Below are 22,921 nucleotides of genomic sequence, written 5' to 3'. Positions count from 1 at the left end.
TATTATATGATTTGTATGTTCTCTAAATAACATTATGATTTTTTGATGATTATGTTTTGAATTCTTAACATATCTTGGCTAATTGGAAACTCTGACCTTTCTCTTATAGCATTTTTATTTAAATATGTTGTGATCTTCTCAGGACTATTTCAGTCTTTTGGATAATGCTACTGGCTGTTGTCGGATATTGTAGAGGTTTGTGCTTTCTCTTGACCCAGTGTGACTTCCTGTTTCTAAGAAAACAATTTCTAAACACTCTTCAAAGGAATTTTTTGGCATGCCTGGAAGGTCTTGTAAAACCACATTTTAGTAAACCAGTGTGAATGATGTATATATTTAAAAAAAAAATATCCAAGAAAGAACTGTACTGCTTGAGCAAATTAGCATTTTGTTTTGTGGAAGTTGGATGTCATAGAAAAACCCAGTGATTTAGAAAGTGTCTGCTTCTGGGAACTGGCGGAATAGGAGAAGAAAGTTTTGTTTACCTTGGTTAATTATCCTAGCTCAAGGGGTTTACTCTGTTGGAGTTGATGTGGGCTGGGGAGTCTGGTTAATACAGTTCAAATTTTTTTTTCTTTTTAAATCCAGAACGTTGCAACCTGACCATCTCTTTCATATGAATTAATGTATGCAATTAATTCACATACAGTCTCACAGTAGTCTGGAGAAAACACCCCAGTGACACCCCCTCCCCTCCAACACACGTAGTTAATACAGAAGTGAACTTCGTGAGTTCTAGGTAGTTAGATTTTTCTCTCTGAACAGGGACTCATGCCTCCTGTCTCTCAGTCTAGATATCCAGTTTCTTACTCTTGGAATTGTCCTGGAGGATGTCTTCTGTTAAATGTTTTAGTTGAGTTTAAACACGTCTTTGTCACTACAAAGGCACTTTATTCTTTTCATGAATATTTGTTGAGCACCTGCTGTGTGTCAGGCACTCTTCTAGAGGCTGAGAATATGGTAAGGGGTAAGAGAGATCACATCCTGGTTTTATTTATGAAATAAACTTATTTGAGGGCTTACTGTGTGGCACAAGCTGTATTAGGTATGTTAAAAATACCAAGTCATGGGGCTGGCGCTGTGGTGCAGCAGATTAAAGCGCTGGCCCGCAGTGCAGGCAGTCCTTATTGGTGCCAGTTCAAGTTCCGGCTGCTCTACTTTCCACCCAGCTCCCTGCTAATGCGCTGGGAAAGTGGCAGAGAATGGCCCAAGTCCTTGGGCCCTTGCACCCACTTGGGAGACCTGGAAGAGGTTCCTGGCTTCTGATTGGCTCAGCTCCAGCCATTGCAGCCATTTGGGAAGTGAACCAGCAGATGGAAGACCCCTTTCCTCTGTCTTTACCTCTCTCTGTAATTCCATCTTTCAAATAAATAAATCTTTATAAAAAAAATCAAGTCATGGGGCTTTTCCTGTGGTCACCAGTTTGAGTTTCAGCTGCTCCACTTCTGATCCCGACCCCTGCTAATGTGCCTGGGAAAGCTGTAGGAGATGGCCCAAGTCTTTTGCCCTGTACCCACTTGGGAGACTTGAAAGGAGCCCTTGGCTCCTGGCTCCTGGCTTCTGCCTGTGCTAGCTCTAGTTATTGCAGTCATTTGGGGAATAAACCAGTGGATGGAAGATTTCTCTCTCTCTCCATCTCTCTTTCTCTGTGTAGCTCTTTCATAAAATAAAAAGAATCTTTAAAAAAAAATCAAGGGGCCGGTGCTGTAGCATAGTGGGCTAAGCCTCTGCTTGCGGTGCCAGCATCCCATTTTGGTGCCAGTTTGAGTCCTGGGTGCTCCTCTTCCGATCCAGCTCTTTGCTATGGTCTGGGAAAGTAGTGGAAGGAGGCCCAATTTTTTGGGCCCCTGCACCTGTGTGGGAGACCTGGAAGAAGCTCCTGGCTTCTGGCTTTGGATTGGCCCAGCTCCGGCCATTGAGGACATTTGGGGAGTGAACCAGCAGAATGAATACCTTTCTCTCTGTCTCTCTGTCTCTGTCTCTCTCTCTCTCTCTGTAACTCTACCTGTCAAATAAATAAATAAATAAATAAAAAATAAAAAATCTTAAAAAGAAGCATATTCTTGGTTTAAAAAAAATCAGTTCATTTACAAGGGGACATTTAGCCTAGCAGTAAAGATGCTCGCTCACATCCTACCTAACAGTGTCTGGGTTTGAGTCGCAGCTCCGGCTCCTGATTCCAGCTTCCTGCTGCCTGGGAGGCCACGGTGGTGGTTCAAATGGTTGCATTGATTGTCTCTCAACTCTAGGATATGACTGAGCAGAGGTTGAATGCAGGCTCTGTACACACATCCACCTATTGTATGGTCACCCCATAAACCTGATCTTACGAGTTACACATTCCTTGCAAAACACACGTACAGACAAGAAGAAAAAAGAGGAAGATAAAAACTATGAGTAATCTAATCCCTCTGAATATTTTGCTTTCTGTCTTCCATTCCTTCTGTGTATGTACGTTATTAGGTATGTGGTGTGTGGATGTGTGTGCGTATCTTAAGCGCAGACAGTATCTTATTGAGCTATCACTTATTTTTACAATGTATTATGAATGTTTTGCAGGCTACAGCATTTTGTATAGTGGGATTTAAAGAGCTCTGCAGTGTCCCATGGTTTGTGATGTGGTTCATCTAACTAGTTTCCTATGACTTAGCAATGTTTCCTGCTTTTAGTTTCATGAACATTGCTTTCATGAGTATCTCTACAATGAAATCTTTTAAAAAGTCTATGGTTATGAAGATGCTTCTGAGTGGGGAATGACCTTAACCCCCTGTGTCAATGTTTATATACTACCCGCATGCACTCTATGCTGTGCAAAGATGACAGAGTTAACAGTGTAAACATGCTTTTTCCTTCCAGGTTAGTGGATGACAGATGTGTGGTACACCCAGAGGCCGGGGACCTTGCCAACCCTCCCAAGAAGTTCAGGGGTAAGAAATCAAGGCATTTGTTAAAAATATGACTTAAGAGGGCACGTGATCTTTGTATTCAAACAAGTATTGTTAATGGTTTGATTCAGTGTGAAGCTTTCAATTATAGATAAGTCCACTGAAGAGTTCTTCAAAGACTTTTTACTTTCATACGCAGAGAGATTGAAAAGAAAAGAATGGCTTGGATTTGTTTTGCTGGACAGTAATTTATCTGTTGGAAGGAAATCTTGGTAATAAATGTGAAAGGCTGCTATTCAAGGCAGTAAATGCAGCCAAATGATGTTTATTTATGTATTTCTGTGATAGTTCATATTATAAATGTTAGTGTGTCACTGTCAGCTCCTTAATTTATCTTTGTAAAAGTTCCAGGAGTTTGACAGTGATGTGTTATGCTTAGCTTTTAAAATAACACTTTGGATGGTGTGTAATAACTTATGATTGTCTTAGAAGTATAATTTTAGTAGTAGCTTGATCATCTCAGCTGAGAACTCAGTCCCAGTAGGAGCCTGAGTACAACCCAGCTGTTACAAAGGAAGGATTGATGGACTCTGTAGAGTATCAGAAAACCAAAATCATTCATGAAATGCGTGCCCAAATCAGTTTCATAATTTGTATGTGCTTATAAGAATAAACATAATTTTCAGACAGCAGTCATCCTGAGCGCTTGCAGCCAGGCATTCTCACAAGGTACAAAGCGGCCTTCAGAAAGCTTTAGAAAGCTGGTGGGTTGCAAGGATTCTTCAGGCCCACATGCCCAGGTCAGGCTGCGCTGCTTCCTACACTGGTCTTGGGAGGTACTAACACGGGTGTTTACTGTGCTTCACGCCCTATCAGGCACTGTATATATTATATCTCTTTGTAACAGTATCATTTTTCTGTAAGTCAGAACCTCACAGAGAAAGTGACACACACAAAAAAGTCATTTACATTAAATGGATCTAACTTGGTTGCTTTGGATAAGGGGTGTAGGTTTCTCTTCTGCATAAAGCAGACTTTGGAATGGCACCTGTCCCTTGAAGACACCCTTGACATCTCATAGCAGGGACTCCCCTCATCCTGGGCATGTGAGGTCGTCTTCTTCTTTTTTTTTTTTTTTGACAGGCAGAGTGGACAGTGAGAGAGAGAGAGAGAGAGAGAGAGAGAGAGAGAGAAAGGTCTTCCTTTTGCTGTTGGTTCACCTTCCAATGGCCACTGCGGCTGGCACATCGTGCTGATCTGAAACCAGGAGCCAGGTGCTTCTCCTGGTCTCCCATGGGGTGCAGGGCCCAAGGACTTGGGCCATCCTCCACTGTACTCCCGGGCAATAGCAGAGAGCTGACCTGGAAGAGGGGCAACCGGGATAGAATCTGGTGCCCCAACCGGGACTAGAACCCGGTGTGCCAGCACCGCAAGGCGGAGGATTAGCCTGTTGAGCCACGGCGCTGGCCGAGGTCTTCTTGCAATGTACAATCTCCACCGAGGATGGACTCCTGATAAAACTGTCACCAGGGACAGCCAGCGGTTGTGCCTGGTAGGCTCCTGGCACTCAGGACGCACCTGCCAGAAACTATGCAGTGAGTGTATGCAGAATGACGTGAAAGATCGAAGAGGGCAGAGAAACCCCCAAGGAAGAGCAGAGTGTGGGTGAAGGACAGGTGCATTTTAGAAGAATGGACAAGGACAATGGACACAGGTGTAGAGAGAATTAGTGCTCTGGAAAAGAGACCAGAGAAAGTCACCTAGAATATCACACAGAGAGATGCAAAGAAGGGGTACAGTAGTGGGCTGAGGAAAGCTTGGAGGGGAAACCCAGAAGGCCCAGCAGTATGCAATTGAATTCCATGAGGAGAAAGTAGACAGAGTGGGGTGGGGGCAGTAACAGGGAGGGCAAAGAGTGAAAACTTGGCAACAGTGTAGGAGAGCACTAGGGGGGTACTTCAGAAAGTTCACGGAAAGTTGGATTAAAAGAGAAGTTTGTTTTGGAACAAAACGATTTTGAAATCTGTGTGTATGAGAGGACCTCAGAGAGTTCTTGGGAAACAGCATTTTGAAAAAAACTGTGTGTAGGGTCCGGCACTGTCATGAAGTGGCCTAGGTGTCTGCCTGTGGCACCGGCATGCTGTATGGGCGCTGGTTTATGCCCCGGCTGCTCTTCTTCCAATCCAACTCTGCTATGGCCTGGGAAGGCAGTAGAAGATGACCCAAGTGCTTGGGCCCCTGCATCCGTGTGGGAAACCTGGAAGAAGCTCCTGGCTCCTGGCTTCAGATTGGCCCAGCTCCAGCTGTTGGTAGCCATTTGGGGAATGAACCAGTGGATGGAAGACCTTTCTGTCTCTTTCTCTGTAACTCTGCCTCTCAAATAAATAAATAAAATCTTTAAAAAAAGGGAAAAGCTATGTGTGGATTTCAAACAATTTTAGCACCAAAAATGAACTTCTGATTCCATTTTCCGCAGATTTTTTGAAGTCCCCTCATGTTCCCCAGGTAGAGTTGGCACTCTGAGCTCGGATCCACAGCTGGGCCCTGCGTTACCAACCATGGAGCCTTAGATTCAAAAAGGATTTAAAAGCACACTGGGACTGCAAGCTTGTGTTTGAGACAGGAAGGAGCTTGAGAGCCGCTGGCTGTGTCTTCCGTCAGTCCCCTCAGCGCTCGGAAGCTCAGAGCATTCTGCTGTTGGCCCATCATGGTAGAACGGGCAGTAACGAGAACTGTGCCCACCCGTGCTGGTGGATCTGGTTGAGGACCAGAACATTGCCCGCCCTGTGCAGCTCTGTGAGCCTTGAACTCTTCCCAGGAAATACATGGAGCCGTGTTCTAAGTCCTTATGCAAATGATGGTTACCTTATAATAGAAAGGTGTGGTGTATTTCCATCAAACCAGTTTGACTCTGCCTTTACATTCTGCAAGGGCAGATTGTATATTTTATTTTTTGTGTATTTCCCAGGCATTGTGCTTTGCCCACGACAGACATCCCAGGAAAACACTGGGGTGCTTCAGAAAGTTCGTGAAAAGGTAAGTTTATTTTGATGCAAACAAAATTGAAATTCATGCATAGATTTTCTTCCTGATACACATTTTTCACAAACTTTTTGAAGAGCCCTTGTATGCATGGGATTCAAAGTGTTTTGCACCAAAATAAACTTACTTTTCATTCCTTTTTCCGTGAACTTTTGAAGATACCCTCATAGGCAGCAGGTACTTTTGGATGAGATGTGCAGATGTTCCTGGGGATCATGTGATAACTCGTGGTTCCCAGGGGTGCCCCAGATTTCACTGCCTTGATCTTGGACAGCCCGAGTCTTCTGCTGTCAGAGATATTAGTCTTTCAAAGATAAACGTGTAGGGTTGTGGCTGCCTTTTTTCTGTTCTTCCTTTCTAGTGAAGTGAATGGTTTTCAAGTGCAAAGATTATTTCAGAGCATATGAGGGGACCCAGGAGATAACGACGTGCAGACAGTCGGTGTGGAGTTACTCAGTAGGCACCGGTTCAAAGTGTGAATCACTCCTGCAGGCACGCCACCTCTCAGCCAGGACACTGGCTTCTCCTGTCATCTGAGGCTTTAGGTTGTCATCCTGGCTAGTTGGCTGTCATTTTCCATCTCCAGCTTAAGACTAACCCATTTATCTTACTCCATTCATCACTGGAAAGGGAGAGTCCTTGCCGTAGAGAACTCAGGGTTCCCTTGCATCTGGAAGTGACCTGGTGTCTTGAGCCCCGTCCTGCTGGGGCCTAGGAGGAGAATTCCCTGCGTGAGGCTCATTGCTGCGCTGGCCTCTTAACACTCAGCAGCCGGGAGCAAACACTGTTGACGCAATGCCCCAGCCTTCCACGTGCCTTGTGCTGTCCTGCTCTTGCCTGAGAACTTCCCCCGCCTCGGTGGCTTTCCTCTGTGCCCGTTGGCTTTAACAGTGTTTTTCCATAGCTTTGCCTCCCAGAACCACCATCCCAGCGTTTCCAGACTCCTCTGCCAAGTTTCCAGAACACCCCCCTTCTCCTGACGTTCCAGGCAGCGAGAGGAGACCAGAGCATACTGGCAGGTTGGCTGCACAGTTCCCCCTGCCTCAGATGATGTTCACTACATTGAAAGGATTTTTGTCTTTCATGTTCGCACTGTGATTTGCCCAAGCAAATCATCGTGTTTCAGAGTCATTAAGTAATCAGGTAAATTAAATCAGGTACAACTCTTCAGTTTTTTGAATGGGGCACCCCAGCTCCAGCAAGGTTAGAATGGTGCTCCCAAGTACACACAGCCACACAGTGAGGTACTTTTTTTGTCTCTGTCTCGCTCTCACTGATGGATAGACAAGGCTAGGTTTTAGCAAATAAATACTTTCCAAAGGTTATTTAAAACATGGTGGTTTTCCAGTGGAAGCCACATAATCAGTAATATCAACAGGCATAGTGGCTTTATCTTAAGTGAATAAAATTCATTTTGTGATCAAATATTCCCTATTTTTAAAAAAATATTTATTTATTTGAAAGGCAGTTACTGAGAGGCAGAGGCAGAGAGAGGGAGAGAAGTCTTCCATCTGCTGTTTCACTCCTCAAATGACGACAGTGGCCAGAGATGGGCGGATCTGAAGCCAGCAGCCAGAAGCTTCTTCCGGGTCTCCCACATGGGTGCAGGGGCCCAAGGATCTGGGCCATCATATACTGCTCTCCCAGACCTGAGCAGAGAGTTGAATTACAAGTGGAGCAGCAGGAACTTGAACTGGCACCCATATGGGATGCTGACACTGTAGGTAGCGGCTTCATCTGCCACATCACAGCGCTGGCCCCAGTATTCCCTATTTTTGGAATTTGAACTCTTGGGGCCAGTGCAGTGACTTATTGGATTAAGTTGCTGCTTGTAGCACTGGCATTCCATGTGGGCTCTGCTGGTTCGAGTCCTGGCTGCTCCACTTCTGATCCAGCTCCCTGCTTATATGCCTGGGAAAGCAACAGAAGATGGTCCAAGTGCTTGGGCCCCTGCCAACAGTGTGGGAGACCTGGACGAAGCACCTGACTCCTGGCTTCAGCCTGGCCCAGCCCTGGCTCTTGTTGTCCATTTGAAGAGTGAAAGATCTCTCTCTCTCTCTCTCTCTCTCTCTCTCTCTCTCTCTCTCTCTCTCTCTCTGCCTTGCCCTCTCTGCAACTCTGACTTTGAAATAAATAGATCATAGAAAATGAAAAAAATAAAGAGAAGATGAACTCAGAACTTTTGAGTACACTTAGATGTGCTGAAGGATTGTGAAGGCAGCGTGGTGAATTCTCTACGCTACTCCCCCAGATGTCTGCATCTCATATAACCACGGGATATTTGTCAAAATTAGCAAGTCACCGTTTGTACGTTGATATTGGCACATTCCAGGCTCTATTGGGATCTCCCAGACTTTTCTGCTTTTCCAGGGTCCCTTGTTGTGTCTGTGCATTCTTATGCAGTCTGTGACACTTTGTCATTCTCTCCTGGTTTTTCATGACCTTGATTCTTTTGGAGAGCACCAATCAAGTGTTTTAGGCTGTCCCTCGGGATGGGTCTGTGTGAATTGCTTGTTGTGATTTAGGCTAGGAGGAAGGTTTTGAGAAGGATGCCATGGAGGTTAAGTGTTGTTCTCCACGTCACATCAGGGGTTACCTAACAGGGACATGATTTACCACTGGTCTTAGATTTTGATAAACAGTTTAACTCTCCTCTCTCACCCTAAGTTTCAGCATTTCTTTTGGTTGACTTCACATTCTTTTGGCTTTGCTTTTCTTTATTTTATTTTTTTGTTTTCTTGGTTCCTCTCCATACTTCCTCTGTATTCTGCACGGGCCTTTTTTCTTAGGAGGACAAGCTCGTGAAATCGCAGCAAGAGAGCTTTGCATGTCCTATTCTTACCATCTGGATGATACAACACAGAAGTAACGGAGAGGCAGGGATGTGCTGGCTGGGAGCGGCCCCTTCTCTTGGCTGACGGGGTTCTCCCCAGGGCTGGGCCATTTGGCCTTCAAAGCTCCAACTCTGAAGCTCTGTGATCGTTTGACTACTGACCATTTCATCATGCATCAAACCCACCAAGGGGCCACTGCTGGCGAGCAACAAATGAATTTGAACGGAGTCAGAATGCTTCCGGAACTACGACTAAAATCGAGAATGTCTTTGCCGTGCCATGCACTACTAAAGTGGGTAGTGAACGCCGGAGCCTTGTAAGGAGATTGGCAAGATCATTTCTGTAACCATTCCTTCTCTGTAGTAACTCTAGAAGTCGCTCTGAAAGCAGGGCCTCATCTGTTGCCTCTGCTCACAGAGGTTCCACCCTCAGGCACGTCAGTGATCAGTGATCAGTGTTACTGCTAGGTAGTCATTTTTACTTCTTGTGGCATTGAACATATCAATCTTGCTAACACAATGCGTTCCTACCATGAGCCAATTATAAATGGCTCCTCCACCTGCTCAATAATTGCTGTGTTGGATTTCTTGAGATTTAGTGTCAATGTGTTTTTTTAATTAGTGAAACTAGTTCAGATTTGAAATCAGGTAACATTTATTGAGCATTTAATACATGTGAAGCCGTGCTTTGGGCTTCCTGTGCGTTGTTATTTAGTCACCACCCTAACCCCAGGAAGTAGACATTTTTGCTATTCCACTTTGACTGTTGCGGAAGTTCAGTTTAAACAAATGATGCAATTGCCACTGAGCTCATTCAGAGTAGAGCTGGGACCTAAGCCAGGTTTTGTGGCTACAGAGCTGCTTGTAGCCAGCACACCATGCACTGTAACATGCTCTTCTCTTAGTTCTACCTGTTGTCCTGTGAAGCCGCCCAGAAAAATTTTATCCCTATTTCACACAATAACCTTTGAGGTGTTTGTCTAGAATGATTATATTTCTGTAGCTGTTTTTTCTTCTGCATTCTTTTTTTTACATTTTTTTTTTAAATTTTTATTTTTTGACAGGCAGAGTGGATAGTGAGAGAGAGAGACAGAGAGAAAGGTTTTCCTTTGCCGTTGGTTCACCCTCCAATGGCTGCCGTGGCCAGCGTGCTGCAGCTGGTGCACCGCGCTAATCCGAAGCCAGGAGCCAGGTGCTTCTCCTGGTCTCCCATGGGGTGCAGGGCCCAAGCACCTGGGCCATCCTCCACTGCACTCCCGGGCCACAGCAGAGAGCTGGACTGGAAGAGGGGCAACCGGGACAGAATCCGGTGCCCCGACCGGGACTAGAACCCGGTGTGCCAGCGCTGCAAGGTGGAGGATTAGCCTGTTGAGCCACGGCGCCGGCCTTCTTCTGCATTCTTAATTTTTTAAGGTTCTTTATCCCTGCTGCCAGCTGCACAGTTTTCATGGATCTCTCTAGTCTGCATACCACCTTGCTTGTTTTCTGGAGATGCTCCTGTTTTTCCTTTTTATCCTCAGTAGGATGGTATGAGCTGGATGTAGTACATTTGGGTCTATTCTGAGGAGAATCCTGTTCTTTTTTTGGAGGCCGCACTTGAGCCCAGGAGTCTTGGGTAGCACTCCCCAAGTCACCTGGAGCCTCAGTCAACCCAACTCTTGGTGTAGTCGTTTGCTGCTACTCGAAGAAGTTTAGGAAATTGGATTTCCAAGCCAACAACACCATGATTTATGTTCTGCAGTTCAGTGTTCCTACTACTGTGCTGGTCCCGGTGTTTGTGGTGGGTCATCGTGTTAATAATCCCTTGCTGCTGAGCCCCTGTTATTAAACTCTTAAGTGGCACTGGAAATTGAAAAATGCATTTACTCTTCTCAGTGAGGTTTCAGAGAAGGGGGCCAAGGAGTGAAGTGAAAGCAGATTGCTCTGCCTCTTTGCTTCTCCTGTTGAAACTTGTGAGGATGTTAAAATTGCTGGTCCTTTTGAAGGACAGTTCTTGTGGTTCTGAGTGATTGGGAAGTCTCCTAAGTTACTGTTGAAAGAAGCTCTCATACAGTTAATTAAATGACTGGCGTGGGTGTTGTGGCACGGCCGGTTAAGCCACTACTTGGGATACCCACATCTCATATCAGACTTTGAGTGCCAGCTACTCTGCTCTTCTGATCTAGCTTTTGGGTAATGTGCCCGAGAAGGCAGTGGAAGATGGCCTATGTACTTGGGTCTTGGCCACCCACTTAGGAGACCCAGATAGAGCTCCTGGCTTCAACCTGGTGCAGTGCTGGCATTGTGGACATCTAAGGAGTGAGCCAGTGAATGGAAGATCTCTCTTTCTCTTATCCTGCCATTTTGGCTTTCAAATATGTGAACAAATAAATAAATCATAATAATATGAACAGGATGGGCATTTTTTTTTTTTTTTGGACAGGCAGAGTGGACAGTGAGAGAGACAGACAGAGAGAAAGGTCTTCCTTTGCCGTTGGTTCACCCTCCAATGGCTGCCACGGCCAGCGCGCTGTGGCCGGCGCACCGCGCTGATCCGATGGCAGGAGCCAGGTGCTTCTCCTGAGCTCCCATGGGGTGCAGGGCCCAAGGACTTGGGTCCTCCTCCACTGCACTCCTGGGCCACAGCAGAGAGCTGGCCTGGAAGAGGGGCAACCGGGACAGAATCCGGTGCCCTGACCGGGACTAGAACCCGGTGTGCCGGCGCCGCAAGGCGGAGGATTAGCCTGTTGAGCCGTGGTGCTGGCCCATCTTTTTGTTTTAAAGATTAATTTTATTTATTTTAAAGGTAGAGTTACAGAGAGAGGAGAAGGGGGGGGGTGTCTTTCATTTGCTTGTTCATTTCCCACGTGGCTTCGATGGCTAGGGCTGGGCCAGGCCATAGCCAGGAGCCAGGAGCTGGGAGCTTCATCTGGGTCTCCTATGTGGATGCAGGGGCCCAAGCACTTGCGTCAGCTTCTGCTGCTTTCCTAGATGGATTAGCAGGGATCTGGTTTGGACATGAAGCAACTGGGACTTGTACCCACGCCTGTGTGGGATGCTGACATTGCAGGTGGTGGTTTGACCTGCTGTGCCACAGCACCGACTTCAGGGTGGGCTTTCGATGCAGCACTTAAGGTGCTTCTTGGGATGTCCGCATCCCATATCAGAATTATTCTGGGTTGGAGTTCTGACTGCATTCTTTCTCTCTCCTTTAAAAAAAAATTATATATTTATTTATTTGAAAGGCGGAGTTACCAGAGAGGCAGAGGCAGAGAGAAAGAGAGAGAGGTCTTCCATCCACTGGTTCACTCCCCAGATGGGCACAATGACCGGAGCTGGGCTGATCCAAAGCCAAGAGCCAGGAGCTTCTTCCAGGTTTCCTGTGTGGGAGCAAGGGCCCAAGGACTTGGGCCATCTTTGCTTTTCCAGGCCATTAGCAGAGAGCTGATTTGGAAGTGGAGCAGCTGGGACCAGAACCGGCACCTATATGGGATGCTGGTGCTTCAGGCCAGGGCATTAACCCGTTACGCCACAGCGCCGGCCCCTATCTGATACTTGATGCTGTGGGAAGGTCCTATGACCCTGGGTGCTTGCATCCCATAGTTGAGTATATGAGGGGTTGCACAGGGTCCATTCCACATTGTTAGCCAAGCTGAGGTGTCTGTCTGCTTTATTGCTGGCACTGTAAAGCATAACAACTCTTCCCATGCATGTACATTCTGGCCTATAGAGGGATGTGGGATGCCAGTACTGCAGGTGGCGGCTTTACCTGCTACACCACAGCGTCATCCCCTTGACTGAATTCTCCATTCCAGTATTCTCCTAATGCACATACTGATATGCAACATAATGGCTTAGGTCCTTGGGTTTCTGCCACTCACCTGGGAGACCTGGACTACGTTCCTGAATCCTGGATTTCACCCGGCCTATTCCCAGTTGTTGCAGGCATTGGGGGATAAACTAACAGCTGAGGAATTTCGGTTTGTCTTGTTTGTGTGTCTGTTTCTGTCTGCCTCCTTTGCAAATAAATAAATAAGAAAGGTATGGAAGATGTATGAATTTTGATTTGTGGCTTTTACTGTGAAGTTTAATTCTCTCCCTTAGAGTATGCAGTGATGGGCAGATAATTAACACTGTGGTCCATGCGGTTCCGGGGGTAAGAACACCTCCCTGACTCCCTCACTTCCCACTCTTGTGTCCGTGGACCAGGTCACACACGCTGCAGGCTCAGGTGTGAGAATCTCCCTTTCCATGTTATGTGTGAAGTTCATTGTGTGTCCGAATTACTAGTAATCATTCAATAAATACCCTTTTTTCTGTGAGTATTTCAGTTTACTAGCTAAGACTACCCTTTCCAGGAATACAAAGTCCTAAATGGTGGAATACTTTTTTATGAGCACTTAGGAGACCCTTTCTCCACATCTTATGCATGTGGAAGCAACGCATCATAGAAGTCCAGTAACATGTTCAAAGTCATAAAGCTCATAGGTGCAAAGTTAGGCCTGCTTGGAGCTGGCATTTTCCATGCTGTAAGATTCTGGATACCTTCTGCAGAGGTTGATTGGACACACACCATTTGCAACGCACATTTGAACTGGTTACTTTTGTTCAGATCAGTCAAAAGTTAATGCTACCCTCAAGGAATGTGTAATCTAATGAGGGAGATTAGATGATGTATAAATAATTATAACTTTAGAAAGTGATAAAGGCTAAATAAAGAAGGCGTGGCCAAAAGTATTGTGGGAGGGTGCAGATTCTAATTTCCCATTTTGGGTGATGAGGGAAGCTTCTTAATGAAGATAGCATTTGGCCCAAAAGATTTTTATCTGTGGGAAGAAACATCCAGGCTTTTCAGGCCAAACATGCACCTGTTCATTAAAGTGGTTCCTAGGATAAGAGCATGCAAAGCTGAGCTGCATTTCTTTTGCTTGTTAAAAATTTAGTATTTGAAAGGCAGAGGGGGACAGGGGAAGAGAGAGGGAGACAGAGAGAGGGAGAGAGAGAGCAAGTGAAAGCTACTTTCTCTGAAGGTTTACTTCCCAAATGCACACAACAGTGGGACTGGACCAGGCTGAAGCCAGGAACCCAGAACTCAACCTGGGTCTCCCATGTGGATGGCAGGGATCTAAGTACTTGACCTATCACCTGCGTCCTCCCAGGATCTGTGTTAGCAGAATGGTAGAATCAGAAGTGGAACCAGGACTTCACCCAGGGCATTCTGATAAAGAGAAATGGGTGTTCCATGTCGTGTCTCAACCACTGTGCCAAATGCTTAACTCTGCATTTCTTCTTGAAATAGTGCTGGAATGTTTGGCATTCTTTCCAGTACAGTGCTGAGATGAAATATCAAGTCTATTTTCCCAATAAATTTGGTCTTCTGCAAGAGATACATAAGTGATCGATGGTAACCAAGTGTGACAAAAGAAACTTTATGGCTGCTCATATTTATTTAGTCCTTACTATATGTAAAGTATTATTCTAATTGCTGTATTGTCTGTTAATCTATTGAATCTTTAGACAAGCCTATGAAGTATATATTTTTACTCAGACATTGTTACACTTGTGTGTTAGATAATGTGCTAGGACATAAATCCAAAGAAGGAGACCACATAGCTTAGATAAGCTAGAAGCTTCTTTCTCTGTCATTTAACAGTCCTTAAGTGAGTGACACAGGACCCTCTGGCCACTGTCACTCTCAGCATGTGACTCCAGTAGTGGTAATTTCTTGCTCCAAAAAAAGGGGCTAAAGGGCACCTGGGAAAAGGGGATTCTTCTGCAGGGTGACATATGCAAATTCCTGCTCACCCCCACGCCTGGCTCATAGGCGTGTGGTGCTGGTGCATGGTGGCCCCATGCAGAGGACTTGTCCATGTCCTGATGTTCAGATCCCCTGAGTGCGACCTTATTTGGGAAATGGGTCTTTGCAAATCTAATGAAATTAAATATCTTGAGCCAAAATCACCTTGGATCACTGAAATGGGTTACTGAGATTAAATCCAATGACAGTGTCCTTCTAGGAGATAAAAGAGAAGACCTACTCAGAGTGAGGTCACGTGGAGGTCGGGGGAGAGATTGGAGTTTTGTGGCCACAAACCAAGGAAGCCATCAGAGGAAGCTCAGCCCTGCTGACACCTTCCTGGAGTTTTAAGCCCTTAGTAGATGGTGATCTGTGTGACAGCTACAGGAGGCTAATCACAGGGCTACATGTTGCTGCCAGGAGGCCAAGGAGTGTGGGGCTTAGCAGGATGGCTGGGTGCCAACCTAAAGATACCTGAACAAAGAAGAGCACAGATATCAGTGTGCAGGAGGAGTAGCCTTCTCTGTCCTGCCCACTTTGTAGAAGAAGAAATTAAGGCACTGAGAGGTCCAGTAACTTGCCCAAGGTCATACTTCTGAAAGGAAGCAAGGCTACGATTGAAATCCAGGTCCTTTGCCCTGAACAAACCCCAGGGAAGCCTCTGTGATTGCTTTGGCATTTAGAGGAAGAACAGAGGGAAGCAGGAGCAGCGGACCAAGGTGCAGTTGCCAGCCTGGTGGCCGGAAGGAGGCATAGCGAAGAAGAGGCCTCTTTGTCCTAGACACAGTGGTGTGATGGCGCATGTTGTGGGTTGTGTGGGTCACTAGACTTTTGGTTGACCTTTGAATATGCTGAAAAAAGGTTACGTCTCCCCAGTCTACATTTCTGTGGCTTTTATCATGGTTGAGACTGGCTGTGGTGGGCATGGAGAGAGACCTTGCTAATTCGACCCTTGGCCCCTTGGGGCCCTCAGAGGAGTTCCTGGGGAGGAGTTGTCAGATACTTATGTGATGCACTTCCTTCCACTCAGGGGGAAAAGAGTCATCCTCATGATTGTACACCAAAGTACATTACATAGTACAATGTTTATTTATTTTCATTTTTATTTGAAAGAGAGATCTTCCATCCACTGGTTCACTCTCCAGGTGCTCACAACAGCCAGGAGACTAGATCTCAATCTGGGTCTCTCATGTGGGTGGCAGGGACCTAAGTACTTGAGACACCCACTGCCTCCCAGGGTGTGCATTAGCAGATGCTGGAATTGGAGGCAGAGCCAGGGTTTTAACCCAGGGAATCTAGTTTGGGGTATGGGTGCCTTAATTGATGACCTAACCATTGTGCTAAATGCCTACCCTCACAAAGTATGGTTTTTCTAGGATATTTGTTCTTCTACATGGTATGAAAGACTAGACTATTCCTACTGATAAAATATCTGTTATCAACTTTGTACTCTTTAGGGAAGTAATTCCAATTACAGAATTTCCTAGGGAAAATGCTTTCTTTTTATAATGCAGTTTCTGGGAACACAGCATAGTGAGAAGTACTGTTTGTAGAATTGAAACTTTGGCTCATTCAAAATACTCTTCAATGAAATGATAGCAGCTGTTTTTAAATAAACTCACCTCCCATCCTCCCTTGCCATGTATTAGAAATGTTGAAAGGCATAATAGAATGACAGATCTGTTCAGTTTTTGCATGTTCTTTGGTTTAAATGTTATCTCCAGCAGTGCGTGGAGTAATATATGTATGTTTATTATTGGAAAAAGCATGAATTAAGATTGTATTTCTATGATTTATGGTTGATGAGCTTTTATTATTTTTCTGTCTTCTGAGTATTGAACAAAAGTTATCTTTTGCTTACAAAAGTCTCTGTGTATCACTATAATGCTTAATAATCATTAACTTCCTCAAGTTAGCACAAAGAGTGAAGATGGATTTGTGCCTGTGTATCCTGGCCCCGGTCAGCTGCCTTTCCTTCCCAGGGGTTTACAGTTCTTGTCTGATCAGTGCCCTTGTTTAGAGGTTGTGGTTTTTCCATGTGAATACAGCCATTGCAGAAGAAAGCAAACCTTGCTGGCGGGGGGGCAGTGCTTGTTTATAAATGCTTGCAAGTAGTTTAGAAACTTAGCCCTTTAAAGAATAAGATGCATAGAAGTATAAGGAAGTAGTCTCACACATAGAGATCTAGCCTCTGATGGCCATACTTTCCAGCCCTCTGCACCCTTCTTTTGCTGGGGACCCCATGCAAAGAGGGTTGTATGCCCTGAGAATCAAAGTGATAGCCTACCCAAGAACTCACTGAGTCTGAGCAGTTTTTAATGGTTTTTTTTTTTTTTTTTTTTTTTAAATTTTTATTATTTTTATTTTTGAGAAGATCATGATGATGCATTAGACTAATTCACTCCAGGTTTTTTTTTTTTTTTACTTTTTATTTTTATTAAACTTTTATTTAATGAATATAAATTTCCAAAGTATAGCTTATGGGTTACAATGGCTTCCCCCCTCCCACAACCTCCCTCCTGCCCGCCACCCTCCCCTTTCCCGCTCCCTTTCCCCTTCCATTCATGCAAAGATTCATTTTCAATTCTCTTTGTATACAGAAGATCAGTTTAGTATATATTAGGTAAAGATTTCAACTTTTTGCTGGGTGTGTGTGTAGGTGTCTTCCACTGGATGACTTGCAGGTGGTTGAAGGTTGAACTTAGGTCTTCAAGAACTTGGAAGATCATCAGCTTATCCAGAGAGTGTCTTGTGTTGGAGGTGTAGGTCAGCTAATAGTGGTCTTTTAAACGAGCAGGTGCTAATGGACAGAAGCTTCAGCTCTGTTGAGAAGTAGCATTGAGGACATTTGCCTTCTGCTTCCAGGAATACTTCCGTAGACTGTATGAGGCACACGTGCAGCTGAAGTGGCTGCAGGAAGCCTCAGAGTTATGCGACTTGTATTCTGATGATATCTGCGTAATTAACAACCTGGATGTGGGTAAATATTGGAAGAAAAGGCATTAAATAAAGTTGGTTTGCTAGTTAGGTTTTGTAATATGGTCGTACAAAAGAAGCAGATCCTTTGCCCAAAATATCATGCTAAGAAAATAGTGTGACTGTCTAGTGGGCAAATGGAAAAAAAAAAAAAACAAAAACAAAAAACCCAAAACAACAAGCAGCTGAGTATTAACTAACATTTTAACTGAAAGCAATGACAGTGACGTCCTTTAATTCCTCTCTCCTCAATACTCTTTAGCCAATGTTGTTAAGTTAAAGACAGACATCTCCACTAGCCAGGAAGACAAGAGAGCTCCCCACTTTCCCCCAACGTAAGAGAGGGGCAGCATTGTTCTAGAGGCTTCTTTGGATATTCTGCCTGTCCCTTCCTTGTTTTCCCAAAATTAGGTCTGTGAAACAGCTTCAGAATCAGATTTTATCACTCCCAGTTAGCCAGAAATGTTGATTTAGTGGAATAAAACTCTTGATCTTTGAGAAGCGGTCAATTTGTGGAGAAATCAAAGGCAGCCAGGACAAGTTCTTGGGATCGTCCGTGAGCCGTGCTGTCCGCAGCAAGCACGCCGCAGGCCTTGAGCGCGAACAGGGAGATGAGAAGCCACAGGGCGTGGTTTTGTAGCCAGGGGACCCCAGTGGGTACTTGGGATTCTTTTGGGCAGAGGTTTTGTAAGATTTAACTCTTTACATAATGATGCCAACACAGTGTTTGTTTTATTCCGTTCTAGTTTTTTCTTGCGTGTGTAGCGTTTTCCAGGGGCCACCTGGAGTCTGCTGGTGTCATCTCTTTGCTGACTAGTGAAATGTGTGCTTGTGCTTTATTGTTTTCTGTATATCTCAGTATTATTTTGTAGTAACTATAAACAGCTCACGAAACAGAATCTCTTTGGTGTAAACAGTGATTTGTAAAAGTCAAGGTGGGCGTTTGACTCAGCAGTTGGGGTTTTGCTTGGGAGGCCTGCATCACGTGTTAAAGTCCCTGGTTCCGTTCCTGAGCCCTCTGCTTCCAGTCCAGCTTTCCGCTCGTGCACACGCTGGGAGGCAGCAGACGATGGCGATGGCGCAAGTACTTGAGCCCCTGCCACCCATTTGAGAGACCCAGCCTGAGTTACGGGTTCCTGGCTTCAGCTTGGCCTAGCCCTGGCTATTGCAGATGTTTGGGGAAATGAAACAGTGGACAGAGTATCTGTGTGTGGTTCTGTGTCTGTCTCTCTGTCTTTCACTTAAAGAAATGAAAATAAAAATTAAATAGTTTGTAAATGTGAAGGGATCTGGTGACCAAAAAGTTTGAGAAACGTTTTCTAGAGGAACAATCAGAAAACAGGAGTTAGGAATAAACTTACTCGAGCTTTGAGAGAAAGCAGGTGTTAAAAGCCATGGGTGGGGTCTGGCCTTGTTGCTCGGTGGTGAGTTACGCTGCCACCTGGGATGCTGGCATCCTGTGTTAGAGTGCCGGTGCAAGTCACGGCTTCTCTGCTTTCTGTCCAGCTTCCTGCTGATGTTCCTGGGAAAGCAGCAGAAGACCACTGACGTGCTTGGGGGCGCTACCACTCTAGTGGGAGGCCCACATGGAGTGCCTGGCTCCTGGCTCTGCCTTGGTCCAGATCTGGCTGTCGCAGCCGTTTGGGGTATTGGCTGGTCTAGGGAAGCACATGCTCATACACTCACTGTCTCTCTCTGCCTTTCACACAAAATAAAGGAATCTTAAAAAAGCCTATAAATTGACATGGGTTGGTTAGCAACTGCGGTCAGGGAAGGTGATTTGGAAACAGGGAGTTGGCAGGTATACCGCGGGAGCAGGGCGAAGTGAGGGAGTGGAGGAAATGCTGTGCTTGGTGAGCTTTTTTTTTTTTTTTTGACAGGCTGAGTGGATAGTGAGAGAGAGAGACAGAGAGGAAGGTCTTCCTTTTTGCCGTTGGTTCACCCTCCAATGGCCGCTGCGGCCGGCGCATCTCGCTGATCCGAAGCCAGGAGCCAGGTGCTTCTCCTGGTCTCCCATGCGGGTGCAGGGCCCAGGGACTTGGGCCATCCTCCACTGCCTTCCCGGGCCATAGCAGAGAGCTGACCTGGAAGGGGGGCAACTGGGATAGAATCCGGCGCCCCAGCCGGGACTAGAACCAGGTGTGCCGGCGCCGCAAGGTGGAGGATTAGCCTGTTTAGCCACGGCGCCGGCCTTGGTGAGCTTTTTGAGGTCAGCATTGAGTCCCCATCACTGTGCCTACAGCAGGGTATTCCTTTGATGAATATTTGTCAGTGATTGAATCGATGAGTTTGGAAAATGTTGAATCTAATAAAAAGCTGGTAAATGTATGAGATGAGGTGTTTATCACAGAATTACTTGGAGGAAACCTAAATGTGAGTACAAAAGGAAAAAAAGGACTTAAAGCACCATGGTGAGTCCCAAGAGGGAATTTAAAGTTTCCAGGCAGTATTTAATGACTTTAGAAATTGTGAAGCAGAAAAGAAATTGATGTGAAGTTGAACATACTGCATCTTTGATTATCCAAAATAAGCATGTATGTGTAAACGTACATCTCAGCAAAGTATTTGTCTAAGAGCATACTGCAAAGTGACAACCACAGTTCACTTGGGGACATGAAAAGGGGTGGGTTTTTTTTATATTCTATAGATTTTCTCAAAATATTTCAGTAATCACATAGCAATTTTATATTTAGAATAAAAGCCCCAGATAAAAATGTTTTTATTTATTTATTTGAAAGGGGAAGTGAGAAAGAGAGAGGGAGCTCTTCTGGCAGCTGGTTCACTACCCCAAATGCCTCACAACAGCTAGGGCTAGGCCCCGCCAAATCTGGAGCCTGGAGCTCATTCTGGGTCTCCCATGTGGATGACTGAGACCCAAGCACTTGACATCGCCTGTTGCCTTCCAGGGTCTGCTTTAGCAGGGAACTGGAAGTGGAAGTGGAGGTGGGACTGAATCCAGGCAATCTGATGTAGGGTTTGGGCATCTCGAGTAGCATCTAAGCTGCTGTAACAAATGTCCGCCTAACCCCTGCCACTGCCAAGTTTCTGTATACACACACATGTAGAAATTTTTTTGAGCCACTGGACAGCAGTTAACATCAGGTTCCATATTGGGGGAAGAAGTGTTCTTTTCTTCGCCACCTGAATGAAGCCAGCCTGAACATCCAGACGTGGTGCAGGCAGAGGGGAGTTCCAGGCAGAGGCCTAGCACTGACTGCCCAGGACTGCCTGCACTGAAGGACCGGCACCAACTCTCGAAGCTGCAGTGCCTGATGCTCTCTGGGAGGGAGTTTAACTACTGTAGGCTCAGAGAGAGGCCTGAGAGCTGCAGGAGAATCAAGGAAAGAACAAGAAAGACTGTGGCAGGGAGAGCCAGAAGGGCAGGAAGGAATTGCTGGTGGGCTGGCAGCTGTGCCTGCTCTTGGCCCCTTAGCAAGGGAGCACCTAGGCCTGAGGGCAAAGTAAGAACACTTAAAAGTGTGCTATGTGCCCAAATGTACAGTATACTCTTCTAGTGCAGAACATAACTGATTCTGCCTCTGTTTACCTTTTTCCTTTTTTCGCGGGACTGGGAACCTGTTTTTCTGCCAAAGGCCATTTGGATATTTATATCATTCGTGGGTCATAGAAAATAATCAGCTTAAAAATTATAGATTTATTGAATATTGTGACCCACCTGTGGTTGCCTTGGAAGGGCCAGACCAAGGCCTTACATGGCCTGCGGGCTGGGCATTCTCCACCCCTACTTTGGAGTGAGTAAATTATTGGATATTTAAAAGTAAAAGGGTAATACGAAAAAAATTAACTTGAAGTGGCCACAGACCTAAATGTAAGACTAAAGCCATAAAACTGTTAGAGTCTGCCAGCATGATCTTGGGTTAGGCAATGATTTCTTAGATCTGCATCAGAATATGGCAAAAGAAGAAGTAAAGACAGTTGGATTTCAAAGATTACCATCAAGAATATGGAAACAGAACCCTCAGAATGGGAGAGAATGTTTGTAAATCATGTGTCTGATACGAGAGTAGGATATAGTGTATGAAAAACTCTTGGAACTCAACAAGCAGAAAACCCAACTGAAACACGGGCAAAGGATCTGAGTATGTCTTTTTCCTCCAGAAGTTAGAAAAATGACCGGTAAGCACACGAAACAGTGTAGACAGAAACCACAACGAGATACCACTCTCTGCTAGATACCACATCTGCTAGGATGGCTTAACAGAAAAGACAGCTAATGACGTGTTTCCAGGAGCTGGAGACACTGAGCCATCACTCCTGGTAGGAACACAGAATGGTACAGGACTTTGAAAGACAACCGGAAAGATCTCCCCAAAGCTAAAGTAGGGTTACCACTGGATTCACCAGTTCCCTTCCTAAGTGTATACCCAGAATGATGAGAACCTGTCCACACAAACACCTGTGTGTGAACATTCCTGGCAGCACCATTCACAGTAGCTCCAAGCAGAAGCAGTAGCTTGATCCTCAGCTGCTGAGTGGATCGCGCCGTGTGCTGCATTCCTGTGGTGGGAAACTCCGGAGCTATAAAAAGGAAGGCAGTACTGATACCCGCTACAACATGGCTGGACTTTTTGCAACATTAAGCTGAGTGACATGAAGTCACAAATTGGGTCCTCGTGTGGGATGCCATTTGTCTAGAGATACACAACAGGTGATTGGTGGCCTGGGGCCAAGGGACAGGCGTTCTGAGAGGCAGCTGGCACCAGGTTTCTCTTTGAAGTGTTGAAAGGTTAGTTCATGAGGATGTTTGCACAACTCTGAATGTGCTGAAAATCATTAAATTGTACTCTTTAAGCAGGTGAAGTGGAGGGCATGTTATATATTAATAAAGAGCAAACGTTGGGTTCTGCTTAAAAGAACAAGTGGTGTGGAGTCAACACATGGGGAAATGTAAATTAGCAGTTAAAGCAGTGATGGTGGGTTCCAGCATCTGTCCAGTCAGCTAAGTATGTACAGATTACAGTCTTTGAGCGAGGCTTTGTGGAAATAAGCATTCACACCCTGCCTGGAGGAGAAAACATGTAACTTGGCACAGACTTTTTGGAGAACTGTCAGATGAATATATATATATATATATATATATATATATATATATGATATAGCTTTGGCTCAGAGATGAAAATGTAAATTAACCAGCAAAGTGAGAAATATGATCTTAAACATTAGCTTAGAAAAATATCATCTCTTTCTCCCTTTCCCTCCCCCCCCCCACGCTTTTTGCTTAGATTATGTTTTTATTTGAAAGGTAGAGTGATGAAAGAGAGGTAGAGAGGGAGATAGAGAGAGACATTGCCCATCCACTGGTTTACTCCCCAAATGGCCACAAAGCCAGGCCTGGGTGAGGCCAAGGCCAGGAGCCAGGAGCTTCATCTAATCTCCCACCTGGGTGCA

At 45.4% G+C, this 22,921-nt stretch overlaps 1 protein-coding gene across 1 annotated transcript in view; it reads left to right on the top strand.

Annotated features, from left to right (window-relative positions):
• ITPR2 (inositol 1,4,5-trisphosphate receptor type 2) overlaps positions 1–22,921 on the top strand; it is a 525,149-nt gene that overhangs the window by 47,082 nt on the left and 455,146 nt on the right. The window contains exon 2 of the mRNA XM_062194964.1: positions 2,857–2,927. Within this exon, the coding sequence (XP_062050948.1) occupies positions 2,857–2,927 (71 nt within the window). The remainder of the gene's footprint in view (positions 1–2,856; positions 2,928–22,921) is intronic.

This window comes from Lepus europaeus, chromosome 6 (genome assembly GCF_033115175.1).
Source record: "Lepus europaeus isolate LE1 chromosome 6, mLepTim1.pri, whole genome shotgun sequence".
Taxonomy (NCBI): Eukaryota; Metazoa; Chordata; class Mammalia; order Lagomorpha; family Leporidae; genus Lepus; species Lepus europaeus.
The sequence above is the reverse complement of the archived record's forward strand: the minus strand, read 5'-3'. Positions and strand labels throughout refer to the sequence as shown.